This window comes from Vulpes vulpes, chromosome 7, assembly GCF_048418805.1.
Source record: "Vulpes vulpes isolate BD-2025 chromosome 7, VulVul3, whole genome shotgun sequence".
Lineage (NCBI taxonomy): Eukaryota > Metazoa > Chordata > Mammalia > Carnivora > Canidae > Vulpes > Vulpes vulpes.
The window spans coordinates 101,738,575-101,766,124 of NC_132786.1; the positions used below are offsets into that span (position 1 = coordinate 101,738,575).

The 27,550-nt window shown below is 36.5% G+C and overlaps 1 protein-coding gene across 3 annotated transcripts in view; it reads right to left on the minus strand.

Moving 5' to 3' along the window:
• Positions 1-27,550, minus strand: part of HYCC1 (hyccin PI4KA lipid kinase complex subunit 1) — a 98,553-nt gene that overhangs the window by 42,963 nt on the left and 28,040 nt on the right. For 2 of the 3 annotated variants that reach the window (XM_025993152.2, XM_025993153.2), the window contains exons 2-3: positions 7,044-7,122; positions 220-321 (exon numbers count right to left, since the gene is read on the minus strand). In XM_025993152.2, the coding sequence (XP_025848937.1) occupies positions 220-321; positions 7,044-7,094 (153 nt within the window). In that variant the 5' untranslated portion in view covers positions 7,095-7,122. Of the gene's footprint in view, positions 1-219; positions 322-7,043; positions 7,123-16,982; positions 17,079-27,550 lie in introns of those variants that run through there. The other variant, XM_072764533.1, reaches the window with a different exon arrangement.

The window sequence follows — 27,550 nt, forward strand, 5'->3', positions numbered from 1 at the left end:
TTCAACTCTACCAGTTTTTGAAGATATAGTATTTTACTCTCATCCTCTCCAACCCATTTCTCAAATGTAATCAGATAAAAATCCATAAGATATACTAAAGTTCCTTAAACATCTTTTCTTACTTTTCTATATGTATGTTATATTTCATAATAAAAAATTTAAAATCAATCAATCAATCAATTGAATACTACTAGTACAATAAACTGTAAAAGTACTTACCTCACTTTGTGGTTCCTGGATAACTTTATACAGAGATGAAACTAAAGAACTCTTGTCTTTCAAATTTGTAGCATAATTTGATAAAGATGTTTCTGGTAGTGTCTAAACAAATTTTAAAAAATAGGTTTTATTTTTATGAAATGCCCAGAATACCCAAACCCATAAACAGAAAGTAGATCAGTTGTTGCCAGAGATAGGGGGAGGGGTAATTAGGAGTAACTAACTGGTATGGAGTTTCTTTTTGGTGTGATGGAATTAGATGCTGGTGTTAGTTGCACAACATTATTACTATACCAAAAACCACTATATTTTCACCCTAAAACAATGAATTTTATGTTATGTGAATCATGTCTCAACAGAAAATATATTTAATTTTCTTATCATCAACAGGGATAGAAATTAACATTATCATTTCATCTTTGATCACAATTTGGGGTTAGAAATGAGAATACAAAGCATGTGTAAATCCAAAGATATATTTCTTTGTAGCATTATATAAGTTACAAATCTCATTAGTGATATTGATCCTACTTCTTAATAAACATGTTATATAAGAATCTGATAATGTTTCAAACCTTAAAGCCACAGATCATCTATCAAAGTAACTACTGAGTTACATATAGTAACTATTAATTTAGGAGTAAGGGGCAAATTTTAGACCTCTCAGAACTAGAGAAAAAGCCACACTATCAACAAACTAGTTTTCCTTTTTTTTTTTTCAAACTAGTTTTCCTAATGCCATTTAAAACATGGACAACCAATTACAGCTTGCCAGCACCACCCATTCAGAAAAGATACCATGACCAGAGAGGAATGGGAAGAAATAAAATTTTAGTCAGACAGTTTTGGGTAAAAGTAATTGTGAAATCTGAAAACAAAAACAAAAACAAAACACTTCATTATAACAAATGAAAAAACTTACCCTTCTAGAGTATACCCCTTTCTTAATATCCTCTCCAAGTCCTTATTTTTTCTTATGTAAATTACTTCAATCAATTAACAAATACTAATCCTGCAGTACATATAATATCTCAAAATATTCCTAACAGTCATTCCAAGATGTACACTATTTCTTACATGTCCCACCTCCTAGTATTTCATAATTTAAAACAGTTATGGTTAGTGTATGTAAGTGTACATGTCCATAAACATAGAAAATTAAACAGCATGAATGTTTATACCACTGATATGTGATTCATTTTTACTTTACCATGAGCTCCTTAAGGGAAAGAACTATTTTATCATTCATCTCTCCATCCGTGGCACTCAGCACAAGGCCTCATATTCAAACCTTTGCTGAAGGGATTTATTATAGGTGAACAGAATAAGAAATAAACATTGCCACCATTTACACTTCAGTAGATTCTTTAAAAATAGGTCACATTTCATCTTAAGATATATAAGCGAATAGATTCTTTTTTTAAGTCAATAAGATAGTTTTGTTTACCAGAATGCTAAGTAAATGTGAACTACCTGGAAACCTTCCACCATTCTCCAAAGTAAAAAAAAAAAAAAAAGAGTTTCACAGCAACTACTTACATAAAGAGATTAGGCCATTCTTCAATATTTCAAAAGCATGTAACAAAAGATCTCCAGGCAACATTTAATTTCCGTTATTTGATCAAGAGTAACCTAATACTAGGGGAATTTATATAAAAGGGAATAATGGTCAAATAAACAACAGATTTTTAAGTCCCTGAATGGAAGTGAATCCGACTTATATGTATAAAATACACTATCACAAAAAAAAACCCACTATTACATGTGTATCTAACTATAAAATTTAAAACTAAATGAATTGAAATATAAATCTTAAAAAATGATTAGTGAATAAAAAATATTATAATATTACATATACTACCTAGGCTAAAACCATAACATTCATAAAAAAGGTGAATTACAATTTTTAGTTTATGTACCAATTAACCCTCATGAGGTAAAATTCTTTCTTTCTTTCTTTTTCTGTAAAATACTTTCTGTGAAACAACTAAAGGCAAAAGGATAGCTAGGTCTTCTCTGAAAAGATAAACCCCAGAAAATACCCTGGGTCTAGGAATATATTGCTAAATGAGAGGAAAGGTCTTCTAAAAATTAGTGCACAATTCTGTCATTATTTCATTTTGTAAATGTGAGAAAAGCTACTTTCGTCTATGGAAGGGGAGGAAATATAATTGCTGTGTTTATGAACAATGCTTTGAAAAACTTAAAATCTAATAGAGACTGAAGAATTTAAATACTATTACAACAAACCTTTACATTTTCTTGCACTGTACTAATTCAAAGCTACTAGCCTGAAATATCAGCTAAGTTTTCTCACTTTTCAGAAGGCAGAACTGGAGACAAAAAAAATAAAATAAAATAATGGGAAATTAGTCTTGGCAAAATTTGAAGAAGACAGATGCCTCATACTAAAGTATCATTTGGCAGATGGTTTTTTAAAATGTAAGGAGGTGATATGGGTTGGGTGGAAGAGAATTAATAAAGACAGACAGATGGATGGAGAACCAATAAATAAAACAACTCTGTTCAGCAACATTATACACAAGATTAGATTTTAAGATTCAGTGACTACAGGAAAATTTAAAAAGTTAGGAGTCTAGATATCTGCTAGATAAATAAAATCTATACATAGCATTAAGAAAAGCACAATACAATCTGAAAGATAATACTTTATAAATAAATCTTTGAAAAGATTACAATGGAAGGGTGCCTGGGAGACTCATTCAGTTGAGCGGCCAGCTCTTGGTTTTGGCTCAGGTCATGATCTCAAGTCTTGGGACTGAGCCCTTCATCCAGCTCTGCACACCAGGTGGAGTCTGCTTGAGAAATTCTCTCTCTCCCTCTCCTTCCGTCTCTGCCCCACACCCCACTTATATATGTGCATGCTCTCTCTTTCTCTCTCTCTCAAATGAATAAACACATAAAACCTTGGGGTGCCAGGATAGCCCAATTGGTTGAGCATCTGACTCTTGGTTTTGGCTCAGGTCATGATCTCAGGGGTCCTGAGGTCTAGCCCTGCACCAGGATCCCTGCTCAGCAGGGAGTCTGTTTCTCTTCCTCTCCTTTTGTACCTCCCCCACCCCCAACAAAACCCATTCATTCATTCTCTCTCTCTCACATAAATATATATTTTTGAAAAATCTAAAAAAAAAAAAAGAAACTACTCATGAAATTCTTAAAATAATGAGTCTCAAGTCTAATCACTTTGTTGGTATATAAAAGAAATACTAATGAGGGCCCATAGCTAGAGTAGATATTGAATAGTTTTTCCAAAGAGGAAAAAAAAATTGCACAAAGCAAACTGTGTTGTCTTTGTGCGCTTACAAGTGTGGTGAATGAAGTTATAGGGTTGAGGGTTCAGATTTCGGCCATGGAACAATACAAAACTAAAATCATCCTCATAGACCAGCCACTTCACTTTTTCTGGTTAGGATACTGAAACCTAAAAAAGTTAACGTGATTTTTCCAACATCATAAAACTACCTAGCAGAATAATTATAATTACATCAAAGTGTTTCTGACTTCTCAGCCCTATATGCTTTGTACTATACCTTTGTCAATCTAATGATCTTAGCCTTAATAGCACGATAGTTATCATATTAAACAACCAGGGATGCCTGGGTGGCTTAGCAGTTGAGAGTCTGCCTTTGGCCCAGGGCGTCATTCTGGAGTCCCGGGATCGAGTTCCACATCGGGCTCCCTGCATAGAGCCTGCCTCTGCCTATGTCTCTGCCTCTCTCTGTGTGTGTCTCTCATGAATAAATAAATAAAATCTTAAAAAAAAAAAAAAAAAAGCCAAACAGGCTTCCCCCCCATCTCTCTCTCTCTCTCTCTCCCCCTCTATAGAGAGAGAGAGAGAGAGAGAGATCTATATCTATATATATATATATTATATATATATATTTATATATATATAAATGAATCCAAACTTCCTTTCTTAAATATTTTAACCCAAACATGTAACATATATATATATATGTGGTTTTACATGTATAGCTTTATCATATACATATTTAGAACCATTAGTTCATATTGATTGTTCCAATTCCAGTTTAACACCTTAGCATTCTTTCTTGTTTTTTCCTGTCCATGTTTCTAATTTCTTTCTCAGACACAGTTAACTCTCACAGATAACTCTCATTATCCTCCATATATTTACTTACTTACTCAAAGTAACCAACTTACCAATGTAATCACTCTGGCTGAGTCTTCTACCTATTACCTCTGCAACCCTCTGCCCAACTATCCACTTCCTCAAACACTGTGGCAAACTATTGCCCATATTACTGCACTGCCCCATTACCCTTCACTGCTACACTTGCTAGGGTCCTACATATCCAAGCCAGGAGAAAGGGAAGAAATAAACGGACAGGAAAGTAAGGGAATAAGTCACGATTTTCAATTATTTGCCTTAATAGTTGAACCCTCCCCAATACCCCATCCTTCAACATGCCCCCTTTCCTCAACTCCCATACTAAAAAATGGCTAACTGGCTGGCTATGTTTGTTTTGCAAATTTGTATTCACTATTAAACATAACAATGCCCTAGAAGTAGTACTCAACTCTTACACTTGACAGTTTCCATCAACTTGTCAAAAAAATCATGATGGGGCACCTGGGTGGCTCAGCCAGTTAAGAGTCTGTCTTTGGCTCAGGTCATGATCTCAGGGTCCTGGGATTAAGCTCCATGTCCAGCTGTTTTCTCAGAGGAGAGTCTGTTTCTCCCTCTGCCTCTCCCTGCACTCATGCATGTACACACATGTGGCTATCCCTCTCTTTCACAAATAATTATTTTTTTAAAAAATCATGATATAATGAACCATGTTAAACACTTCTGAAGCAAAAAATAAAAAAGCTTGAAAACACTCTAAACACTCATAAAAATAACATATGTGGAATGTTTAATCAAATTACTCAAACATGTAGAAGGTGAGACACCTGGGTGGCTCAGTGGTTAAGTGTCTGCCTTTGACCCGGGGCGTGATCCTGGAATCCTAGGCTCGAGTCCCACATCAGGTTCCCTGCATGGAGCCTGCTTCTGTCTGACTATGTCTCTGCCTCTCTGTGTATCACTCATGAATGAATAAATTAAATATTAAATATGTAGAAAGCACTATATACAGTGTACTTTTATAAGATTCTACATCACTTTATGATAACTTAGGGGATCCATAGAAGGATAATCAACTCATGACTATAATAACTGACAAAGTGAAAATCTGCCCAGCCATTTGTTAGAATGAGGTAATAATGACTGATAAGGCCAGCTGCAAAATTAACAGGAAACATTGCTTCTCTCAAGGACACGCTGCAGCTGAAGCTTCATAACAACCTCCCTTTTTGAGTGACTAACTGTATTCTTACTCACTGAGAAGCCTTGTTATCTAAAATCATAAATATCAAAAAACTTTGCTGTATGAACATACATCAGTAAGAATGAAACATCCCACTCTTGCCTGGAGGATCTAAGTCACCTTGACGCCAAGAAGCAGGCTTGATTTCCAACCAAGCCAGAGCTTCAGATAAGAAGCCAGAACTTCTGAACACAACATTCCACATAGACGTTAACTTTGTAGTTTCCAAGTCAACATGACCCTGGGTCCACTTTGAAGTCCACACCAGATTTATACACAGCCCTGCTTTGTTTTGAGCTCATCAAAATACTATTTCATTTACATTTCATCTAAACTTCACTTTTCCTCCAAATCCTATAATTTTGTCTTGTCCTCTGTTTGGCAAGATGCCCATACAGTGCCTGTTGTATAGTCTCCCTCTTGGAAACAAGCCAATAAGTCTGACTTTGACAGGCTATACATTTGTCCCTGAACATTGTGGTCTAACTAGGCTGGACAGTGACAGTTACAGCCCAAACCCTCATTCCTATGGTTCATCATCATGAAGTTCACATAATTATGTGTAAGAAGACCCAGAGGACCAGGAGCAAGCAATTAACTAGTTAAAGAATACAGTTTTAGGGTTGCCTGGGTAGCTCAGTTTGTTAAGGGTTCAACTAACTGCTGGTATTTGCTCAGATCATGATCTCAGGGTTGAAAGACAGAGCCCCATGTCAGGCTCTGCACTGGGTGTGGAGCCTGCTGAAGATTCCCTCTTTTTCTCCTTCTCCCTCTGCTGCTCCCCTCCCCCCCCCAAAAAAAGAACACAATTTTAGCTATTATAGAGAAAAGTTCGTAAGAAAACAAAAATCAGCCAGCTAGAGAAGGATCCATTGGTAGAAAGGTGGGCAGATACCTTCCCATCTTCTCATTGTTGATCATACCCACTCTCATTGCCCTCCAAATTGGGAGACACATTTCAATCACAAATCTTTGATGGTTGGAGAGGGTAACATTAACGTTCAGAAACTTTAACCATTCTTTGTGGTGTTGCTATGAAAAGAGAAAACAAACTCTTTTAACCACTTGGGATAAAAAAGGAATTGATTTTCTGGAAAAAATTACTATATGTAAATACTTCCTTATTAAGATTTGTTGGCCCATATTTTTGCTTCCGTAGGTTCTTAGCCTTTCAGTCATAAAAAAAATAAAAATTATAAGAAGTAAAATAATATTTTAAAAAGAGCCACTGAGATTTAAGCCCCAAACAAGGGTGCCTGGGTGACTCAGTGGTTGAGCATCTGCCTTTGGCTTGGGTCATGATCCCAGGGTCCTGGGATGAGTCCCGCATTACACTCTCCACAGGAAGCCTGCTTCTCTGTCTACCTATGTTTCTGCCTCTCTGGGTCTCTCATGAATGAATAAATACAATCTTTAAAAAAAAAAAAACTTCTTTGGTATATAATTATTATATTGAAACAATAATATTACCTTAAACTCTGACAACCATTCCTCCACAGCCCCTTTTTCTGAAGTGAACATCTTTCCACATCTGTTCTAGACCTTCGACCTGGAAGTTAACATAGAAAAATGCTAAAATTTTAAATACATTTTATATAGTCAGATTACAATGAATAGAACTAATCCTCTAAAATGTAGTTACTTCTTATTTGTGAAATTAAAGCAGTTTCAAGCATAAATTACTAAGCTCATTTCAAAACAATGTACACAAACAAGCATTCAAACACAAATATTTGAATAAAAGTATAAATATCACAACGTAATGAAATTGGCTCTGCAATTTTCATTTAGCTTTCAGGAATGCCAGCTGCAAAACATACTGAACACTTTCCCCTAGTTTCAATGAAATAGTTCCAAAATATTATGCGTTTTAAGAAAATTGCAGAAAATATTTTAAAACTGTAAAAATATAAAAAGACGTGAAAAAATTGACTTCATAGAAAGCATTTAAGTAATTCAATTTGCTTATATTTTGATTCTTTATAATATATTTAGACCAGCGATTTGGTTCCCTGAAAGCTTAATACTCATAAAACAAGAGTAAAAGTGATAATATTCAGGATAATGATCATATTCAACAATAGTTATTCACAAGACTGGGATTTAGTTAAATAAAAATAAGAAAAAAAAAGAAGCTAAAGAAAATGCAAAACAAATTTATCTCAAGCAAAATTTTTGTGAAAGTACAATGTGGTTTTCTTCACCATTTGTATGAGAGTAAACCTAGAAACTGCCTCTTGAAGAAAAATCTTAGCTCTATCTGAATTTCCTAACCTCCTAATTCAGGCACAAATCCTGTATTAGGCTTCTTAATTTTCATCAGCATTATCAGGTAATAGAAATAGAAGCATAATTGCCAGAAACTGAATCCTGATTCTATTACTTATTTGTAGTATTACCATACTTTTTTCATCTGTGAAATACAGATAGCCACAGTACCTACTTTCAAGTGGTTATTGTGAGGATTAAAATAAAAAATGCAAATAAAAGCACTTACTACAGTAATAAATAATACAAATTAAAGCACTTATTACAGTGGCAATAAAGTTTTAATACTATGAAATATTACTATTGAAGAATATCAACTCATATAGCCTCTTCTCAGCTATCTATCAAAGTGTACAGAGAGGCCTTTTTTTTTTACTGTGAAAGTTTTATTTAATCATTTTTGTTTACAACTTACAGATATGCCTTAATGAACAACACAGGTTCTTGCCAAAGAATATACTCTAAGGTTTCTATTATCCAATTCTCATTAAAAACATGGTTAAAAAAATAAATAAATAAAACTATGGTTAAGAAAAATACGTATAAACACACACACACATATATATTCATTCATTAAGAATTGAGAGATATGCATGTTACTTTTTTAGAATTAAAAATAGCCCACTAAATATCAGGAAGGGAGACAGAACATAAAGACTCCTAACTCGGGGAAACGAACTAGGGGTGGTGGAAGGGGAGGAGGGCGGGTGTTGGAGGGGAATGGGTGACGGGCACTGAGGTGGACACTTGACGGGATGAGCACTGGGTGTTTTTCTGTATGTTGGTAAATTGAACACCAATAAAAATTAATTTAAAAAAATAGCCCACTTATTTTTTATTCCTAATTTTATCCTTAGGTCAAATCAAACTATCAAAAACCACATATTTGTATCATTCTACTGATTTTATAGAATTGTCCATTCAGATAAACTGGGCTTTGCAATGGTGTCCTAAATGTTACCCTGCTAGATCGTATGTTATCACCTTTAAAATCCAAAAGAGGAGAAAATTCACATCTTCAGTTTTTACCACCAGCAAGAACTCTCCTTTAGAATAACTGTTTGTGGGGCACCTGAGTGGCTCAGTTAAGTGTCTGTGTGCCTTTGGCTCAGGTCATGATTCCAGGGTCTTGGGATTGAGCCCCACAACAGGCTCCCTGCTTGGCAGAAGTCTGTTCATCCTTTTCACTCTGTGTGTATGCTAGCTCTCTCTCTCTCTCTCTCTCTCCCTCTCTCTCAAATAAATAAAATCTTTTAAAAAATAGAATAATTAGTTTGCTTTTACATACGGATACTGTGACTCTCATAACTGACTATCTTTGCTTTGATTCTAATAAGATGGGAGTCACAGTTTCTGCCTATACATAAAAAAGCAGGCCTGAATTAATTCTTTCTCTTGTTTCACTTTTTTTCTGCCTGGGTCTACTTTTTCTTTAAAAGGTTTTATTTATTTATTTGAGAGAGAGAGAGAGAAAGAGAATGAGTGGAGGGTGAGGGTAAGGGCAGAGAGAGAGGGAAAGGGACAAGCAGACTCCCAGGGAGGGCAGGGCCTGATGACTTTGAAATCATGACCTTAGCTGAAGTCAGGCACTTAACCAACTGAGCCACCCAGGTACCCCTGGATCTACTTATTTTTACCTTGTTATATTATACGTATTTGTGAAACAAAATGGAACAAAGTAAATATAAATGCAAATAAGTGTTCTTTTTTTAAATTTAGGCATTGTTTATCTAGTAGGACAGAAAATTATCACAAATAAAACCATTCTACATCAAATTACAGAGAATTGGGGAGATAAAATTTAAAATAACTCCCTACTTAAAATTAAGACTAATTTTTTAAAGGTTAAAAGGAATCAAGAGGGATTTGCAAAGGATCAAAGATAGTCAAAGCAATCTTGAAGAACAACAGAGCTATAGGACTTGAACTTCTAAATATCAGGGTTTACTAGAAAACTTACCAACATCATAGTAGTTAAGCCAGTGTGGTATTATCAGAAGGACCAGGAAAAAAACAACAACAACAACAACAGTAATGAAACAGAGTAGCCAGAAACAGACTTACATATATATGTCACCTGATTTATAACAAAAGTGACACTGTAATTCGGTAGGAAAAGCACAGTCTTTAAATTAAATGAGGCTTAAGTCAATAGACAGTAACATGGTTACTGTGGGAAGAGAACTATGGCCACTAGTTCACACTTTATGCAAAAATCAGTTCCATGGATCTATAGATTTAAGTGAAAAAAGGTAAAACAAAGCATTTGGAAGGAAACATAAAAGAATACCTTCATAAACTTGGAGTATGCAAAGGTTTCTTAAACAAGAGGCACAAAAGTACTAATCATAAGGCAGTTAAAAAAATAAATTGGACTTCATTAAAAGTAAGTAAGAACTTCTGCCTGCCAACGGATGAATAAAGAAAATATAGCACACAACAGGATATTATTCAGTCCTAAAAAGAAGGCAGTTCTGCCATTTGTGACAACCCCACAGATGAACCTGGAGGACATTATGCTAAGTGAAATTAACCAGACACAGAAAGACAAATGCTGGGGCAGCCCAGGTGGCTCAGCGGTTTAGCACCGCCTTCAGCCCAGGGCGCGATCCTGGAGACCCAGGATCGAGTCCCACGTCGGGCTCCCTGCATGGAGCCTGCTTCTCCCTCTGCCTGTGTTTCTGCCTCTCTGTCTCTCATGAATAAATAAATAAAATCTTTAATAAAAATAAAATTTAAAAAAAGGAGTAAACTTTCAGTCATCAGATGAGTAAGTTCTGGAGATCCAATGTACATATAGTATAGTAACTACAGTTAAAAACGTATACTTGAAATTTACTAAGAGTAGATCTTAAGTGTTCTCACCACACACACACACACACACAAAGATAACTATGTAAGGTGATGGATATATTAATCAGTTTGATTGTGGCATATCAAAACATCATTTATACCTTAAATATATATAACTTTTGTTAATCATACATCAATAAAGCTGGGGGGGGGGAAGAACTACTATTTATTAAAAGTTACCACTAAGAATAAAAAGGTAAAGCCACAGGGTAGGATAAAGATATTTGCATTTCACATATCTGACAAGAGCTTCATATCCAAAACATACAGAACTCAAATTAGTAGGGAAAAGGCAAACAACTCCAATAGGAAAAACAAGCACGTCACTTACCCAAATGGAAACCTAACATACGAAAGGTGTTCAGCTTCATTAATTAAAACCCACAATAAAATATCACACACACACACACACACACACACACACATTTCAAAGTATGGCTAGAATGAATGACAAATAATACCAAGCATTGAAAAAGGTATGGAGCAAACAGAATACGCATACAAGCTGGTGTGGATATAAATAAGTACAATATCTTGGAAAACCTTTCGGCAATATCTTCTAAACTTAAAACACATTCATCTTCCATAGACCCAGCAATTCCACCCATAAAAAATATACCATATAGAAACATGGATATATGTTTTCTGAAAGATGTGCTTAGGAATTTTCATAGCAGCAGTTTTTGTAAATAGTTAAAAAGTAGAAACAGGGATGCCTGGGTGGCTCAGCAGTTGAGCATTTGCCTTGGGCTCAGGGCGTGATCCTGGAGTCCCAGGATCGAGTCCCGCATCCGGCTCCACACATGAAGTGAACTATAACTATAATAGTGTCACAATGTTGTGGAAAAGAAGGCAGACACAAGAAAATATACTCTATAATTATATTTGCATACACTTCAAGAACAGGCAAAACTAATCAATTGTTAAAAGTTAGGGTAACAAGGGACACCTGGGTGGCTCAGCGGTTGAGCATCTGCCTTGGGCTCAGGGTGTGATCCTGGAGTCCTGGGATCCACATCAGGCTCCCTGCGTAGAGCCTGCTTCTCCCTCTGCCTGTGTCTCTGCCTCTCTCTCTCTCTGTGCCTCTCATGAATAAATAAATCTTAAAAAAAAGAAAAAAAAAGCTAGGATAACAGTTGCCCTTAAGGGAATACTTTTTTGGTTCTAGTAATGTTATGCTTCTTGATGTAGGGGCTGGTTACACAGGTGTGTTCATTTGGTGAAAATTCACCAAGCCCCACACTAATTTGTGCATTTTTCTGTGTGTATATTATACATGAGTAACACCAGACAGTTTAAGCCTCTTATCTTCCACTTGACAGAGATCAAACAGGAGCCCCCAATTGCATAGCTGAGTTAATCTGAATACTCACTTGTTTAGCACGTGCTCAAGCTCAAGTAAAATTGTCCTCTTTGCCTTCTTCTGCACTGCTCAAAAGAAAGGCTTCAAAATTCCTCCGCACCCTTGAAACTTTCACAGCCTCACCACCACTATGTGTTTCAGGTCTACCAAGACAAAAGTTATCATTCCCTTCACCCCTGGATCCTTGTTTATGTTGGCCACCACAAGAAACTACAGCTCCCAGGTTACACTCAGCCCTCACACACTAATCTTCTTAACTCTTGCACATTCTCGGTTTTACCACCATCTCCCATCCCACCCTAATTCTGGAAGGAAGTTTTTTCACTGTGCCTTCTGAAACTGACAATCTGTTAGCAGCAAAATCCTCTATGTCCTTAACAATTCTCTGAATGTCTCTTTCTTCTTTTTCTAGTATGAAACCCAGGTCTCTTCTCTGAAGACACTGCTTTCCCTGCGGTTATCTCAGATGACTGCTTTTCCTCACATAGCCTTGGAAGAAACCACTAGGTCTGTCTCCCTTCCTCCTTATTAACATTTCAGATCATTCTTTCTCTCTCCTTTCAAACCATCCACCAGACGTTTCTTTGAAACTCATGTAGCTTTTGTCTATCAATCAATTCCCCTACCATCTTCCCCTTCATTTCTAAATGACCTTAGCTCTGGCTCACTGTCTGTCTTTCAAGCTACTCCTATTTTTTTTTTTTTTTTTTTTTTTTTAATTTATGATAGTCACAGAGAGAGAGAGAGAGGCAGAGACACAGGCGGAGGGAGAAGCAGGCTCCATGCACCGGGAGCCTGATGTGGGATTCGATCCCCGGTCTCCAGGATCGCGCCCTGGGCCAAAGGCAGGCGCCAAACCGCTGCGCCACCCAGGGATCCCCCAAGCTACTCCTATTTAAACTCTTGGTGACTGGAGCACCAGGGTGGTGCAGTCGGTTAACTGTCTGACTCCTGGTTTCAACTGGGGTCATGATCCCACGGTTGTGACATCAAGTTCCTAGCCGGGCCCCATGCTCAGCTAGAAGTCTGGTGGTTTCTTTCTCCTCCCTCTGCCACTGTTTGTGCTCTCTCTTTCTCTCAGTCTTTAAATAAATAAATTTATTTAATAATATCTAAATAATATTTAATAAATAAATAAATAAATAAATAAATAAATAAATAAAGCTTTTTAAAAAAGATAATTTAAAATCTTGGTGGTTATTTTCTCATATCCTGAACTCTTAATTCCTAAAAATCTCTTCCAATAACATTGTCTGGCTTCCTGCCTCAGCTACTCAAGCCTATGATCACATCCTAAACCAGGTATTCACAAACATTTGGTCAGGGCTACTTTACACTTTAAGATATTAAACCAACTTGAAAGAACATCCAACAGCCAAAGCTAGAACAATTTGAGCAATAAAACAAATAACGTGGTATCCAAAGTATAAAATAACATATGAGTCCATATTGAAACAAACAAATAAACAAAATTTAGAGAGCAAGAAACAAGTCTTCCTCTTGGAAGAATTCCAAATGATATATCCAGGAGTAGTTTAGTCCCTGCCTTGCCCTATTGAGAATGATCTGGACACAGTAATTTGATCCAATGAATACAGTATGGAAAGGGGAAAAGAGTAATTTATAGTGGAGAAATCTGGCAAACATTGACTTGATCAAGATTAACCTTATCTGTGATGTTATGTGAATATCACATACCCCTGATAGGATATGTTGAGAAGGGCACTTTACCCCTGTGGTATTCTTTCCCAAAACCTATAAACCCAGTATAATAATGAGAAAATATTAAAAAAACATTTGAGTGATGTTCTGCAAAATATCTGAGCTGTACTCCTCAAAAGTAACAAGGTCATAAAAAGACAAAAACAACCGTGAGACTCTTATAGACAAGAGAGTATAAGGTGACATGACAACAGAGTACAATATGGTATCCTGGAAAAGATCCTAGAATAGCAAAAGGACAGTAATGGAAAAACTGGTGAGATCCCAATGAAGTCTGGAATTTAGTTAATAGCAATGTAATCGTAATGATAAATGCACTATCCTAAAAATGACATTAAGAGAAGCTGAACCTAGGTGTGGGATATATGGGAATACTCTGTACTATGTTTACAACTTTTCCATAAATCTAAAATTGTAGGGGCGGTTCAGTGGTTGAGCATCTGCCTTTGGCTCAGGCTGTGATCCCAGGGTCCTGGGATCGAGTCCGACCGGCATCAGGCTCCCACAGGGAGCCTGCTTCTCCCTCCGCATATGTCTCTGCCTCTCTCTGTATATCTCTCATGAATAAATAAATAAAATCTTTAAAAATATATATCTAAAATTGTACATAAAATTATTTTTAAAAATCATTGAAGCTCTGAAATCGCTTATTTATGTAGGTTAATATCTATTGATATTTACTATATTCAAAAACAAAACAGGGATCCCTGGGTGGCTCAGCGGTTGAGCACCTGCCTTCAGCCCAGGGTGTGATCCTGGAGTCCTAGGATCAAGTCCCACATTGGGCTCCCTGCATGAAGCCTGCTTCTCCCTCTACCTATGTCTGCCTCTGTGTGTGCATGTCTCTCATGAATGAATAATAAAATCTTAAAAAAAAAAAAAAGAAATTTTTAAAACACAAGACTTATAAGCATATATCCATTTAGTCATCATTTACATAGCCTCTGGAAAGCAACACTATATACTCATTAATGGGAGTGAAAAAGACAAAAGCCCATTTTATTATGAAAATAGTTTTAAGCTTGTAGACTATATGAAAGGTTCTTAGGGACCCTCAAGAGATCCTCATATAATACTTTGAGAACCACTGCCCTAGCCTTTGTTATTATCCCCTCTGACTTCTCCTATCTTTTCAGCGCATCCTCCATGCAGACCCCAAAACCTTTTGACCATTCCAGGACCTAATGTCGCTTCCCAATATTCTCCTCACCATTTCAAACTCTTTAGTCAATTCTAATCATCATTTTTAATGTACTCCCTCAACTACTTTGCCCTTAATTGTTTATACACCCCTGGTAAAATCTGATTCTCCACCTGGTCCACTTCAGTACCCATGCAGCTTAACAAGGTAGAAAAAAAAACAACTAAAACAACACTTACAAATTATGACCACAAACTTTAAGCAGGCCCTCAATGCTGCGTGCCAATCATGCAGTTGCTTCACAATCTGTTCACTTTCCCCCGCTCATTCTACCTGGTGCTCAAAACTCTAAAACCTTCTTCCCATTCTTAATCTCAGTTGATAATCTTAATTTCTATTTCACTGAACAATCAGAAGAGAACTTCCACAAATTCCCAAATGTCTACCTATCTAGAAGCATCTGTATCTTTGTGCTCTATCTTCCCTTCTGTTAATTACAAATGAATTGTCCATAATCCTGAGGCCAATCCTTTGAATAATGAACTGCAACCATCCTCTCTTGCCCACCTAACAAAATTGTTTTAACAAGTCTCTGTCTCTCCCTAATTAAATTTCTCTCTAATATTCACTCCCCCCAAGAAATTCTTAACCTCATTTCCTCTTCAGCTAGTTTCATATTTCTCTGTTCCTGTTTTACATTAAAACTCCTCAAAAGAGTTGTATGCTTATTTCTAATTCCTACCTGACCTTAGTTTTTTTAATTGTTAAATATTTTTTTAAATTGTTAAAAATCAACTTTGAGGTATAATTTATATACGCTGAAATGTACACATTGAAAGTGTTCAGTTCTATGTAGCCATCCTTTCCAGTCAACCTTCCAACCCCCTAACCCAGGCAACTACTGATTTGATTTCTATCACTATAGATTACTTCAGCATGCATAAGAGCTTCTACATACAAATGGAATCATATATTATGTACATGTGTTTCTGGCTTCATCTTCTTATCATAATGTTTTTGAGATTTATTCATGCCATTGAGTGTATCCATAGCTTGGTCTTATGCTGACTTGTTCTTTCTTATTTTACCTATTTACTGGTTGATGGGCATACAGATTACTTCCAGTTTGGGGCTATTATGAATCAAGGTGCTTTAAACATTCATGTGATAGACTGTATTTTCTGAAGATGATCACAACATAATCTCCTTACAAGATAACTTGCACATACCTTTCATCAAGAAGTGGAATCAATGTAACTTCCTTTTGAATGTAAGTAAGCTTGGTATTATGATTAGGTCATACAAGGTGATACAGTTTCCACCTGATTCTCTGTGGGACCATCATTCTTGAAACCTATCCACTGTATTATGAAAATGCCCAAGGACTAACACGGTGATGCCACCTGTAGGTGTTCTCCATAGACAATCTTACTGAGTCCTAGCTAAGAGTCAGCATCAACCAGCAGACTTAAGAGTGAGTTTTCAGATAATTCCAGCCCCCAATCAGCCCTAGCCTTTGAGCACTGTTAGCTAAGACCACAGACATTGAAAAAAGGGAAAAGTCATCTTCACCTGTCTTTTCTCAAATTCTTAACTACAGAATCCAAGAGCATGATAAAACGGCTTTATTTATGCTACTAAATCTGGGAAGGTTATGCAGCAATAGTAACTGGAACAATTTGTATACAAATCTTGTGGGCACATTTTATTTATCTTGGTAAAACATCTATGAATAGAACTGGTAGATCATATAGTAATATGAGTTTCCTTGATCAGTAGTTTATCAATATATTTTTGTTTATCAATATTTTTGATCAAATTTGAGAAAATTCCATCCATTATATCTTCAAAAATGCTTCCTATCATCATCCCTCTCCTCTTCCAGGACTCCAATTACACACATGCAAAACTAACATTTTTCCACTGATCCTAGAGGCTCTATTCATTTTCTTTCAATCTTTTTTTTTCTTTTTATATTTCTAAGATTGGATAATTTCTACTGACATTTCCTCTTTATTCTGTTATCTCCAATCTGCTGTTAAGTTCATACAGGAAATCTTACCTTTAGAAAGAAACAAAAATTTCCTTTTTTCTTTTTTCTTTTTTTAAGAAATGCAGACTGCACAGGCAGCTGTTAAGTTCATACAGGAAATCTTTCCTATAGAAAGAAAGAAAAATTTCCTTTTTTTTCTTTTTTTAAGAAATGCAGACTGCCACAGGCAGCACCTCATTTGGATGTGTCTGGAGTCTTGGAAACTTGACTACCCTATGTTCTACAAATAGACCTTGAGAGCTTATTTGGAGGTTCTAGCAGGGGAGCACAGCTACCTGTATACCTTTGACAGAAGAATGGTCCTCTCCTATCTGGGATGGTCACCCTTTTCAATACAGCACACAGCTTTGTGAGGGATGCACATGGAGCAGTGAGGAAGAGGATGGCCTAGCCAGACAGATCAGCCAAATCAAGCCTAGTGATCAATGGGGTGACAGATGTCACAACCAGATCACCCTCATATCCATCCATACAAGAAAATTTTCATTTATTTATTCCTCAGACCTAGGATTTGCATTTCACTTTCTTATTACACTTCCTTTTTTTTTCTGATATTCCCTACCTATTAATTCATTTCCTTTAACTCTTTAAATATTATTTTAATTTTTGAGCATATTTATAATAGTCGCTTTATTTTTTTAAGATTTTATTTATTTATTTGAGAGATAGACAGAGACAGAGTATGAGCAGAGTGGAGGAGGCAGAGGGAAGGGGAGAAGCAGATTCCCCACTGAGTAGAGCCTGATGCAAGGCTCAATTCCAGGACCCCAAGATCATGACCTGAGCTGAATGAAGGCAGATGCTTAACTGACTGAGCCACTCAGGCACCCCTATACTGGCTGTTTTAAAACCTTTCTCTGGGGCAGCCCTGGTGGCGCAGCGGTTTAGCACTGCCTGCAGCCAAGGGCTTGATCCTGGAGACCCTGGATCGAGTCCCACATCAGGCTCTCTGCGTGGAGCCTGCTTCTCCCTCTGCCTGTGTTTCTGCCCCTCTCTCTCTCTCTCTCTGCATCTCTTTAAATAAATAAAATCTTTTAAAAAAAAAAAAATAAATAAATAAATAAAACCTTTCTCTGCTAAGTCCAGTTTTCTAATAATCTTAGAGTTGATATCTATTGACTGTTCATTTTGCTTGACTGTCATTTTCCTTCTTTTTTGAATGACTATGAACTTTGATCATATACTGGACATTATGGATGATAAGTTACAGAGATTCTGGTTTCTGTTATAATCTTCTAAAGAGTATTGACTTTTGTTCTAGTAATCAATTATTACTGGCTAATCACTCTGAATTACTGTAGGCTGACACACACTTAGGTGTCAGTAAAAATTTCCCTAAGTAACTGACACTTTGGCTGAGATTTAACTAAGTATGAGTTTAAAAGGACCCGATGAGAAGGTGCGATATGGTGTATGGTGTACCAGGTAAGCTGAATTTTATAGGAAAAGGCCCTGGAGAAAGAATCATTGGGTTTTTCAAGAAAAGAAAAAAATCCATGTGGCTAGAGTGCAGAAAGTGATGGGAGACCCAAATGTCCCAGATAAAGGCGGCTCTTTGATCCTGGAAGGAGAGACATGTAGACAAAGCAACAACTAATCAACAATCACTAGGCAAGAAACAAACTGTTGCTGTAGAGATTTAACAGGCAGTCTGTTTTTACAACATAGGGGAATAATATACCAAGTAGAGATTGTACTGTGCTTTTAAAAGCAGGAACTAAATCTGGTTTTGCCCACATTCTATTCTCAGCACCTAATCCAGTACTATCAGATAGGATATATTCCACAAAGATCTCTTCAGTTAATAAATAGCCCCTATTTACATACATTGCAAGCTCTTTTTAAAAACCAATCTATCATATTTTATACATATATTATAGTTAATGTCAATATAATAAAGCTGACACATATTGGTTAGGCAAGTTCAACAAGTTTTCAAAATTGCTCAGATTTCTTGACTCCAATCTGAACCAAGAATTTGAAAGCTAATTCCAAAGTGAATAAATACAGATTTTTACTCTATTCTCTACAAAGAGGTGACAGTGTTAAGGGAGAAGAGAATCAATTTTTTAAAAAGTTAATAATTACTAATGAAAAGTAATTAAGCTGGGTTCTTTTTTTTTTTAAGATTGTATCTATCTATTTGAGAGACACAGAGAGAATGAGAGAAAGAGTGAGTATGAATGGGGTGAGGTAGAGGAAGAAGCAGACTCCTGTTGAGCAGGGAGCCTGATGCAGGACTTGATCCCAGAACTCCAGGATCATGACCCAAGTTGAAGGCAGGCGCTCAACCGACTGAGCCACCCAGGCACCCAAGCTGGGTTCTTTTTTAAAGACAGATTTATTTATTTATTTATTTATTTATTTATTTATTTATTTATGAGAGAGAGAAAAAGAGAGAGCATGTTGGGGGGCAGGAGGGGCAAAAGAAGAGAGAGAGAAATTGTTAAATAGACTCTGTGCTCAGCACAGAATGGGACTTGATCTCATGACCCTGAGATCACGACCTGAGCCAAAACCAAGAGTCCTCCACTCAACTGGCTGCCAATCAAGTGTCCCAAGCTGGGTTCTAATTAAATCCTAATTGGGGGGAATCCCTGGATGGCTCAGCAGTTTAGTGCCTGCCTTCTGCCCAGAGCGTGGTCCTGGAGTCCTGGGATCGAGTCCCACATCGGGCTCCCTGCATGGAGGCTGCCTCTCTCTCTGCCTGTGTCTCTACCTCTCTCTGTGTGTGTCTCTCATGAATAAATAAATAAAATCTTTTAAAAAAAAATCCTAATTGTATCTGCCTTACTTGCTATTCATATCTATTTACCCTCCTTTCAATATAGAAGATATTCATAAAATATCCTTCAAATTCCACTCTACCATATCATACTTACCTCAACATCCACAAAAGGGTATCATCCAGGTGACACATAAATTAATACAAGGAAAACTGATCTCACCAAGATGAGAGGTGAAAATGATAAAAACTAGGGACTCAAGAAAATATTACACTAAAATTTAGAAATCTTCAAATCAGGGTAGTAATCGCTATCTCTTTCTTTCAATTCCTCTGTTGTCATATTCTAAACCAAATTATTAAGGAGATATACAGAAAATACTTTCTATAACTAATGTCTGCAAACAGCCACTAAGACTATTTTTTTATGAATTTATAATGGCATGTTCCCTTAGAAGGTCAGAGAATTAAACTTCTTATTTTGAAATACTCATAGATTTATAAAAAGTTGTAAAAAATAGTATGGAAATAATGTTACCAAAAGTGGAGTAGAGAATTTCAGAGCTCTATCTCTCCACAAAAACAACTAATAAGCTGCCAAAAATTGTCATATCAACTCTGGTAGAACTCTCTAATCTAGTCAAAAACCTGTAAGACTGATGAAAGATTGGTCAAGAAAGAAGCTGCTGCATTGTGATAAGCAAGCACTGAGACATTTTAAACTGCTCATCTACAATCCCAAACTTCTCAGATCAGCAGTGGTCATGAAGACAGAGAAGCCTAAATTCTTGGTGCAGGTTGCTAATGACACACAGAAAGCAATACAGACCTTATTCTCAAAGAACTGCAACTGCTTTAACATGTCTGATGGCTCCTTTAAGGACTGTTGCAAAGGGTTGCCTTTGTTTTGCCCAATACGTGGTGATATGACCTGGGCTACAGCAGTTTCCTGGGTGGCAAATGGGTGGCTCAGCGGTGGCTGCCTTTGGCTCAGGGCATGATCCCAGAGTCCCAGGATCCAGTCCCACATTGGGCTTTCTGCATGCAGCCTGCTTCTGCCTGTGTCTCTGCCTCTCTCTTTCTCTGTGTCTCTCATGAATAAATGAATAAAATCTTTAATAAAATAAAATAAAGGCAAAGGCACTGGGCCACAGCGGCCTGGAACTAGGGATAACAGTCAAGACAAGCAACTGAAAAGCTGTTGGAAAGGAAGCTGTTGGGAAAGGAGATACATGGGTGAACAGAGCTTTTAAATGCTCCTGCTTCACTGATAAATATTACCAACATCTAAAGTATTAAGACTAATCCATCTCAAGCTCTTCCAAAAATAGAAGAGGAAATACTTCCTAACTCTAAGAAGTCAGAATTACTCTGATAACAAAACCATACAAAGATATTATAAGAGAACTATAGACCAATATCCCTTATGAATATAGATGCAAAAATCCTCAAGAAAACATTAACCAGCTGAATCAAGCAGCATTTTAAGAAGATGATACATCACAACCAAGTATGATTTATTCCAGGAATGCAAGGGTGATTCAACATTACAAAAATCAATCAATACACTATATTAACATAAGGAAGAAAAGAAAATACAAGATCAATTAATGCAGAAAAAGAAAAGCACTTGCCAAAATCTAACATCTTTTCATGAAAAAAAAAAAGTACTCAAGGGGCATCTGGGTGGCTCAGTCAGTTAAGCATCTGCCTTTGGCTCAGGTGATGATACCAGGGTCTGCACCTGGAGCGGAATGACGTGCCCCTTCCCCATTCCTGGTGGCCCATGGGGAGGGCAGGAGTAACCCGGCCCACGTGGCTGTGGGGGGTGGGGTGCGGGGGCTCACGCGTGGAGCCCTAAACCACGCTCCCCCCCACCCCCCAGCTGTTGTTGTCCACTGAGGTGAGGGACTCAGCTGGCGGCCATCGGGGCAGGGCAGGTAAGCCCAGCCTCAGCCCCGGCTCACGGGCTGCCAGAGGAGGCCGGGCCGGGTTATTTTTACTACTAGGGAAAGTTTTATAAAGGGGGATTTATTGTAGCTGAGTGCGACGGTTCTTAATAAATGTTCGTCTGAAGTCCGTAAAAAAAAAAAAGGCCCCACATCAGGCTCTCTGCTCAGCGGGGAGCCAACTTCTCCCTCTCCCTCTGCCTGCCACTCTCCATTCTTGTGCTCTCTCTTTTTCTCTCTGTCAAATAAATAAATAAAATCTTTAATTTAATCTTTAAAAAAGAATAAAATACTTGGGAATTAATTTAACAAAAGGAACTCAACACTTCTACACTGAAAACTACAAAATATTATTGGAAGAAATTAAAAATTACCTAAATAAATGGAAAATATTCGTGTTTGTGAATTGGAAGACTTAACATGATTATGATAGCAATACTTCCCCAAATGGCTTACAGATTTGATGTAATTCCTCTCAAAATCCCAAATGCCTTTTTGCAGAAATTGACATGCGGATCCTACAATTCATACGGAATTTCAATAAACTAATAGTCAAAACAATGTTGAAAAAGAAAAACAAAATTGGAGAACCCACATATCCCAATTTCAAAATGTGCTACAAAGCTAGAGTTAACCAAACCACCATGGTACTGGCGTAGGGTAGACATACAGATCAATGGAGTAGAATTGAGACTTCAGTTGATTTTCAACAAGGGTACCAACACCATGCAATGGAGAAGAAATAGTCTCAACAAAGGTACTAGAACTACTGAATATATACATGAAAAAAAAATGAAATTGCACCCTTACTTCACACCAAATTAAAAAAACTAACTCAAAATGAGTGAAGACCTAAATATAAAGCTAAAACTGTAGAATTCTTAGAAGAAAACATAGGGGTTAATTTTCATTATCTTAAAAAAAAATTTTCATTATCTTGTTTTTGGCAATAATTTCTTATATATGACACTAAAAAGTAAGAGCAACCAAAGAAAAGAATAGACTTCATCAACACTTATCAAGAAAGTGAAAAGACAACTCCAAGAATAGGAGAAAATATTTGCAATAATGTAGCAGATAAAGATCTAGTGTCCAGAATATATAAAGAACTCTTTCAATGCAACAACAACAACAAAAAAGACAGACCCAAATTTAAAAATGGAAAAAGGCCTGAAGAGCCTTTTCTCTAAATAGAATGTACAAATGGCCAACAAGGATAAGAAAAGATGTGTACCATCTTTAGTCTTTGGGGAAATGCAAATGAAAATCACAAAATACCACTTTCTACTTATGAGGACACTGTAATAATTTTTTGAGGTATAATTGACATGTAACATTATATTAGTGTCAGGTATACAACATAATGACTCAATATTTATACATATTATGAAATGACCACCACAATAAGTCTAGTAACATCCATCACCATAGTTACAAATATAGAAAATTTTTTCTATTAGACTTTTTAAGATCAACTCTCTTAGAAACTTTCAAATATGCAATAACAACTTTACTCTCATAAAGAAAATAACAGGGCAACCTGAGTGGCTCAGCGGTTTAGCGCCGCCTTCACCCCAGGGCCTGGTCCTGGGGTCCTGGGATGGAGTCCCACATCGGGCTCCCTGCATGGAGTCTGCTTCTCCCTCTGCCTGTGTCTCTGCCTCTCTCTCTCAATCTCTGTCTCTGTCTCTCTCTCTCTCTTTATGTATGTCTCTCATGAATAAATAAACAAAATCTTAAAAAAAATAAAATAAAATAACAAGTGTCGGCAAGCATGTAGAGAAATTATGACCTTTTGACATTGCCAGAGGGAAGGTAAAAAGGTTTAGCCACTATGGAAAACAGTTTAGTAATTCTCAAAAATTCAAACATAGAATTACCATATGACCTAGCAATTCCACTCCTAGGAAAAATACTCCAAAGAACTGAGAGTTGATATTCAGGGGTGCCTGGGTGACTCAGTTGGTTGAGTGGCCAACTGTTGGTTTCAGCTCAGGTCATGATCTCCGGTCCTGGCATAGAGCCATCAGGTTCCCCACTGAGCAGGGAATTGGCTTGGGGATTTCTCTCCCTTTGCACCACCTCCTGCTCACTGTCTCCCTCTCTGTTTCTAAATAGATAAATAAATCTTTAAAAAAGAAAAGACAGAATGAATGGAGGAAAAGAAAGAAAAAGAAAGAAAGAAAGAAAGAAAGAAAGAAAGAAAGAAGAAAAAAAGAAAAGAAAAGAAGAAAGAAAGAAAGAAAGAAAGAAAGAAAGAAAGAAAGAAAGAAAGAAGGAGGGAAACAGAGAGAGAGGGAGGAAGGAAGATGTTAAAACAAAAACTTGCACACCAATGTTCATAGCAGCACCATTCACAATAAACAAAAGGCGTTACATATCCATGAATAGATGAACTGATAAACAAAATGTGGCATATCTCTCCAAAGGAATATTTTCAGTCACAAAAAGGAAGATTGATACATGAACAACATGAATATACCTCAAAAAAAACTATGCTAAATAGGATAATTTAAACCCAAAAATCACATATTATATGATTCCATTCATATGAAATATTCAGAATAGGTAACTCCATAAAGATAGCAGATTAGTGGTTGTCAGGGTCTATGCAGAAGGAGAGTACAGAGAGGCTTAATGGGTATGGGGTTTCCTTTGGGGATGATAAAAATGTTTTGGTATTAGAGGCAATGGTTGAACAACACTGTAAATATACTAAATACCTCTGAATTGTATAATGTAAAATGGTTAATTTTATGTGAATTTTACCCCATTAGAAAAGTAGTACAGAGGGCAGCCCGGGTGGTGGAGTGGTTTAGCACTGCCTACAGCCTGGCGCGTGACCCTGGAGTCCCGGGATCAAGTCCCACATCGGGGTCCTACATGGAGCCTGCTTCTCCCTCTGCCTGTGTCTCTGCCTATCTCTCTCTGAATAAATAAATAAATCTTTAAAAAAAAAAAAAAAGAAAAAGAAAGAAAGAAAAGTAATACAGAGCGGTACATGTACTCTTTATTCAGTTTCCCTCAATGGTTACATTTTAGGTAAATATAATACCAAACCAGGAAATTGACATTGCTACAAAAAGAATGTTTCACTCTGTGCCATTTTATCATATATGTAGATTGTTGCAACGCTCCAGTGCAATCAAGATATAGAACTCCATTACCACAAAGATCTACTTAGTGCTACCGCCCTTATAATCACACCTACCTTCTTCACCTCCATCATCCCTAATTCCTGGCAAGCCCTAATCTTTTCTCCATCTCTATCATTTTGAGACTGTTATATAAATAAAATCATATATTACATGATTTTTTGAGATGGTCTTTTTTTCACTCAGCATAAGGTCCTCAAGATCTAGCCAAGTTGTTAGATGTATCAGTACTTTGTTCCTTTTTATTGCAAACTAGTACTCTATGGCATAAATATACCATAGTTTATTTAACCATTCACCTACTGAAGGACATTTGGATCGTTTCCAGTTTTTTACTATTACTGCTGCCATGATTGTATTCTCATACAGGTTTTTGTGCAAATAATAGTTTTCATTTCTCTGACATAAATGTCCAGGAGTGTGATTGTTGGTTCATGTGATAGTTGTATAATTTAGTTTTTTGAGATACTGCCCAACTGTTTTCCAGATATACTCTCTTCCAGCCTACAGATGTTCAAGTAATTCAATTTCTCAACATCTTTGCCAGCATGTGGTAGCCACTACTTTTCATTTTACCGGTTCTAATGGGTGTATGGTTGTATCACACTGCAGTCCTAATTTGCACTTCTCTAATGACTAGTTGATGTTCAATGTCTGCATAATGTAGAAATATATTTAGCCACTATGGAGGGCAGATCTGAAATGAAAATTAGTATAGACATTTCTGATTTTTAAAGGTAAATTTATCAAATAAAGAATAATGTAGCCTATTATCTGCCATAAATGTAATTTGAACATGCCTTCCAAAAATGGGATTAAGATCACTTCAAAGATATTCATGACTTCTGATGACATTCTATATCATTCTTATTTTAAAATATATAAAAGAACACATAAAGCTTTGATTTCAATACTTTCATAATATTTGATTATACAAGGGCTTCTCAGATGGGTACATTATTACCAAAAGGGCACATTATTGCCAAAGGGGCACATTATTTTCCATTTTACCTTACTCTCTGCACTAAATTGAGGTGACAAAGAAACAAATTTATAAACGAGATATAATAGTTATTCTCCAGTTATTGCTGTAACTTAAAAAAAGAAAATCATTATAGTGCTGATTTACAAACATGAATGAAAATTCAAATCATGTTGGCTTGTCATTAGTTGGCTTTTTCTTTAAGAACAGAAATGTTTCAAAGCATTTTAGTTGTCTTTAGTTTGACTTTAGGTGAGTCAAAAATCTTCAGTACAGTGTAGACATATCTTAAATTAAATTTATAATCTCATAGAAATATTAAACTATGCCAAAAAATGCTAATAAGTGAAAAACTCAAATGGCATTTACATAATTTTAGATTACCAAACCAAGATAGTTCAAAGCATATCTAAATACGGTAAAACTTACCAAAAATCCTTGCAAATGATAAATTTTTAAAATCTTATAAAAGGAAAAGTACCTTAAGAAAAATATAAAATGTATAAACATTAAAAATGTGACCTGAAACACCCCAAAAATAAATAATACAGTTAAGAAATGAGCTGTAGATATTTCTCCCAAGGAGACATACATATGGCTAACAGACACCTGAAAAAATGCTGAACATCACTCATCATCAGAGAAATACAAATCAAAACCACAATGAGATACCACCTCACACCAGTCAGAATGGCTAAAATTAACAACAAAGGAAACAACAGATGTTGGTGAGGATGCAGAGAAAGGGAGCCCTCTTACACTGTTGGTGGGAATGCAAACCAGTGCAGCCACTCTGGAAAACAGTATGGAGGTTCCTCAAAAAGTTAAAAAGTGAACTACCCTACAACCCAGCAATTGCACTACTAGATATTTATCTAAAGAATATAAAAACACTGATTTGAAGGGGCACATGCACCCCAATGTTTATAGCAGCACTATCAACAATACCCAAATTATGGAAAGAACCCAAATGTTCACTGACTAATGAATGGATAAAGATACACACACACACACACACACACACACACAAAATGGAACATTATCCAGCCATCAGAAAAAAATGAAATCTTGCTATTGGCAACAACATGGATGGGACTAAAGTGTATTATGCTAAGCGAAGTAAATAAGTAGTCAGGGAAAGACAAATACCATATGATTTCAGTCATATGTGAAATTTAAGGAACAAAACAGATAAACATAGGAGAAGGGAAGAAAAAATGAAGTAAGATAAAAACAGAGAGGGAAGCAAACCATAAGAGACTCTTAAGTATAGAGAACAAAATGAAGGAGGAGCCTGGGTGGTACAGTCAGGTAAGCATCTGACTCTTGGCTCAGGTTGTGATCTCAGAATCTTGAGACAGAGACTGCATCAGGCTCCACGTTCAGCATGGAGTCTGCTCGAGATTCTCTTTCCCTCTCCTCCTGCTCGTGCTCTGACTCTCTCAAAGAAACAAACAAATATTTTTTTTAAAAAAGAGAGAACAAACTGAGGGTTGCTGGGGGAAAGAGAGGGCAGTGGGAGGATGGGCTATATGAATGATGGGCACTAGGAGGGCACTTGTGACGAGCATTGGGTGTTACACGTAAGTAATGAATCACTAAATTCTACTCCTGAAACCAGTACTACACTCTATGTTAATTAACTTGAATCGAAATAAAATCTTGGAAGAAAAAACAGAAATTAAAAAATCAAAAAATTATTTAAATGTGACCTGAAATATCAATGCATTCTATGGGAAACAGAACAAAAGAATTTTATAAAGTTG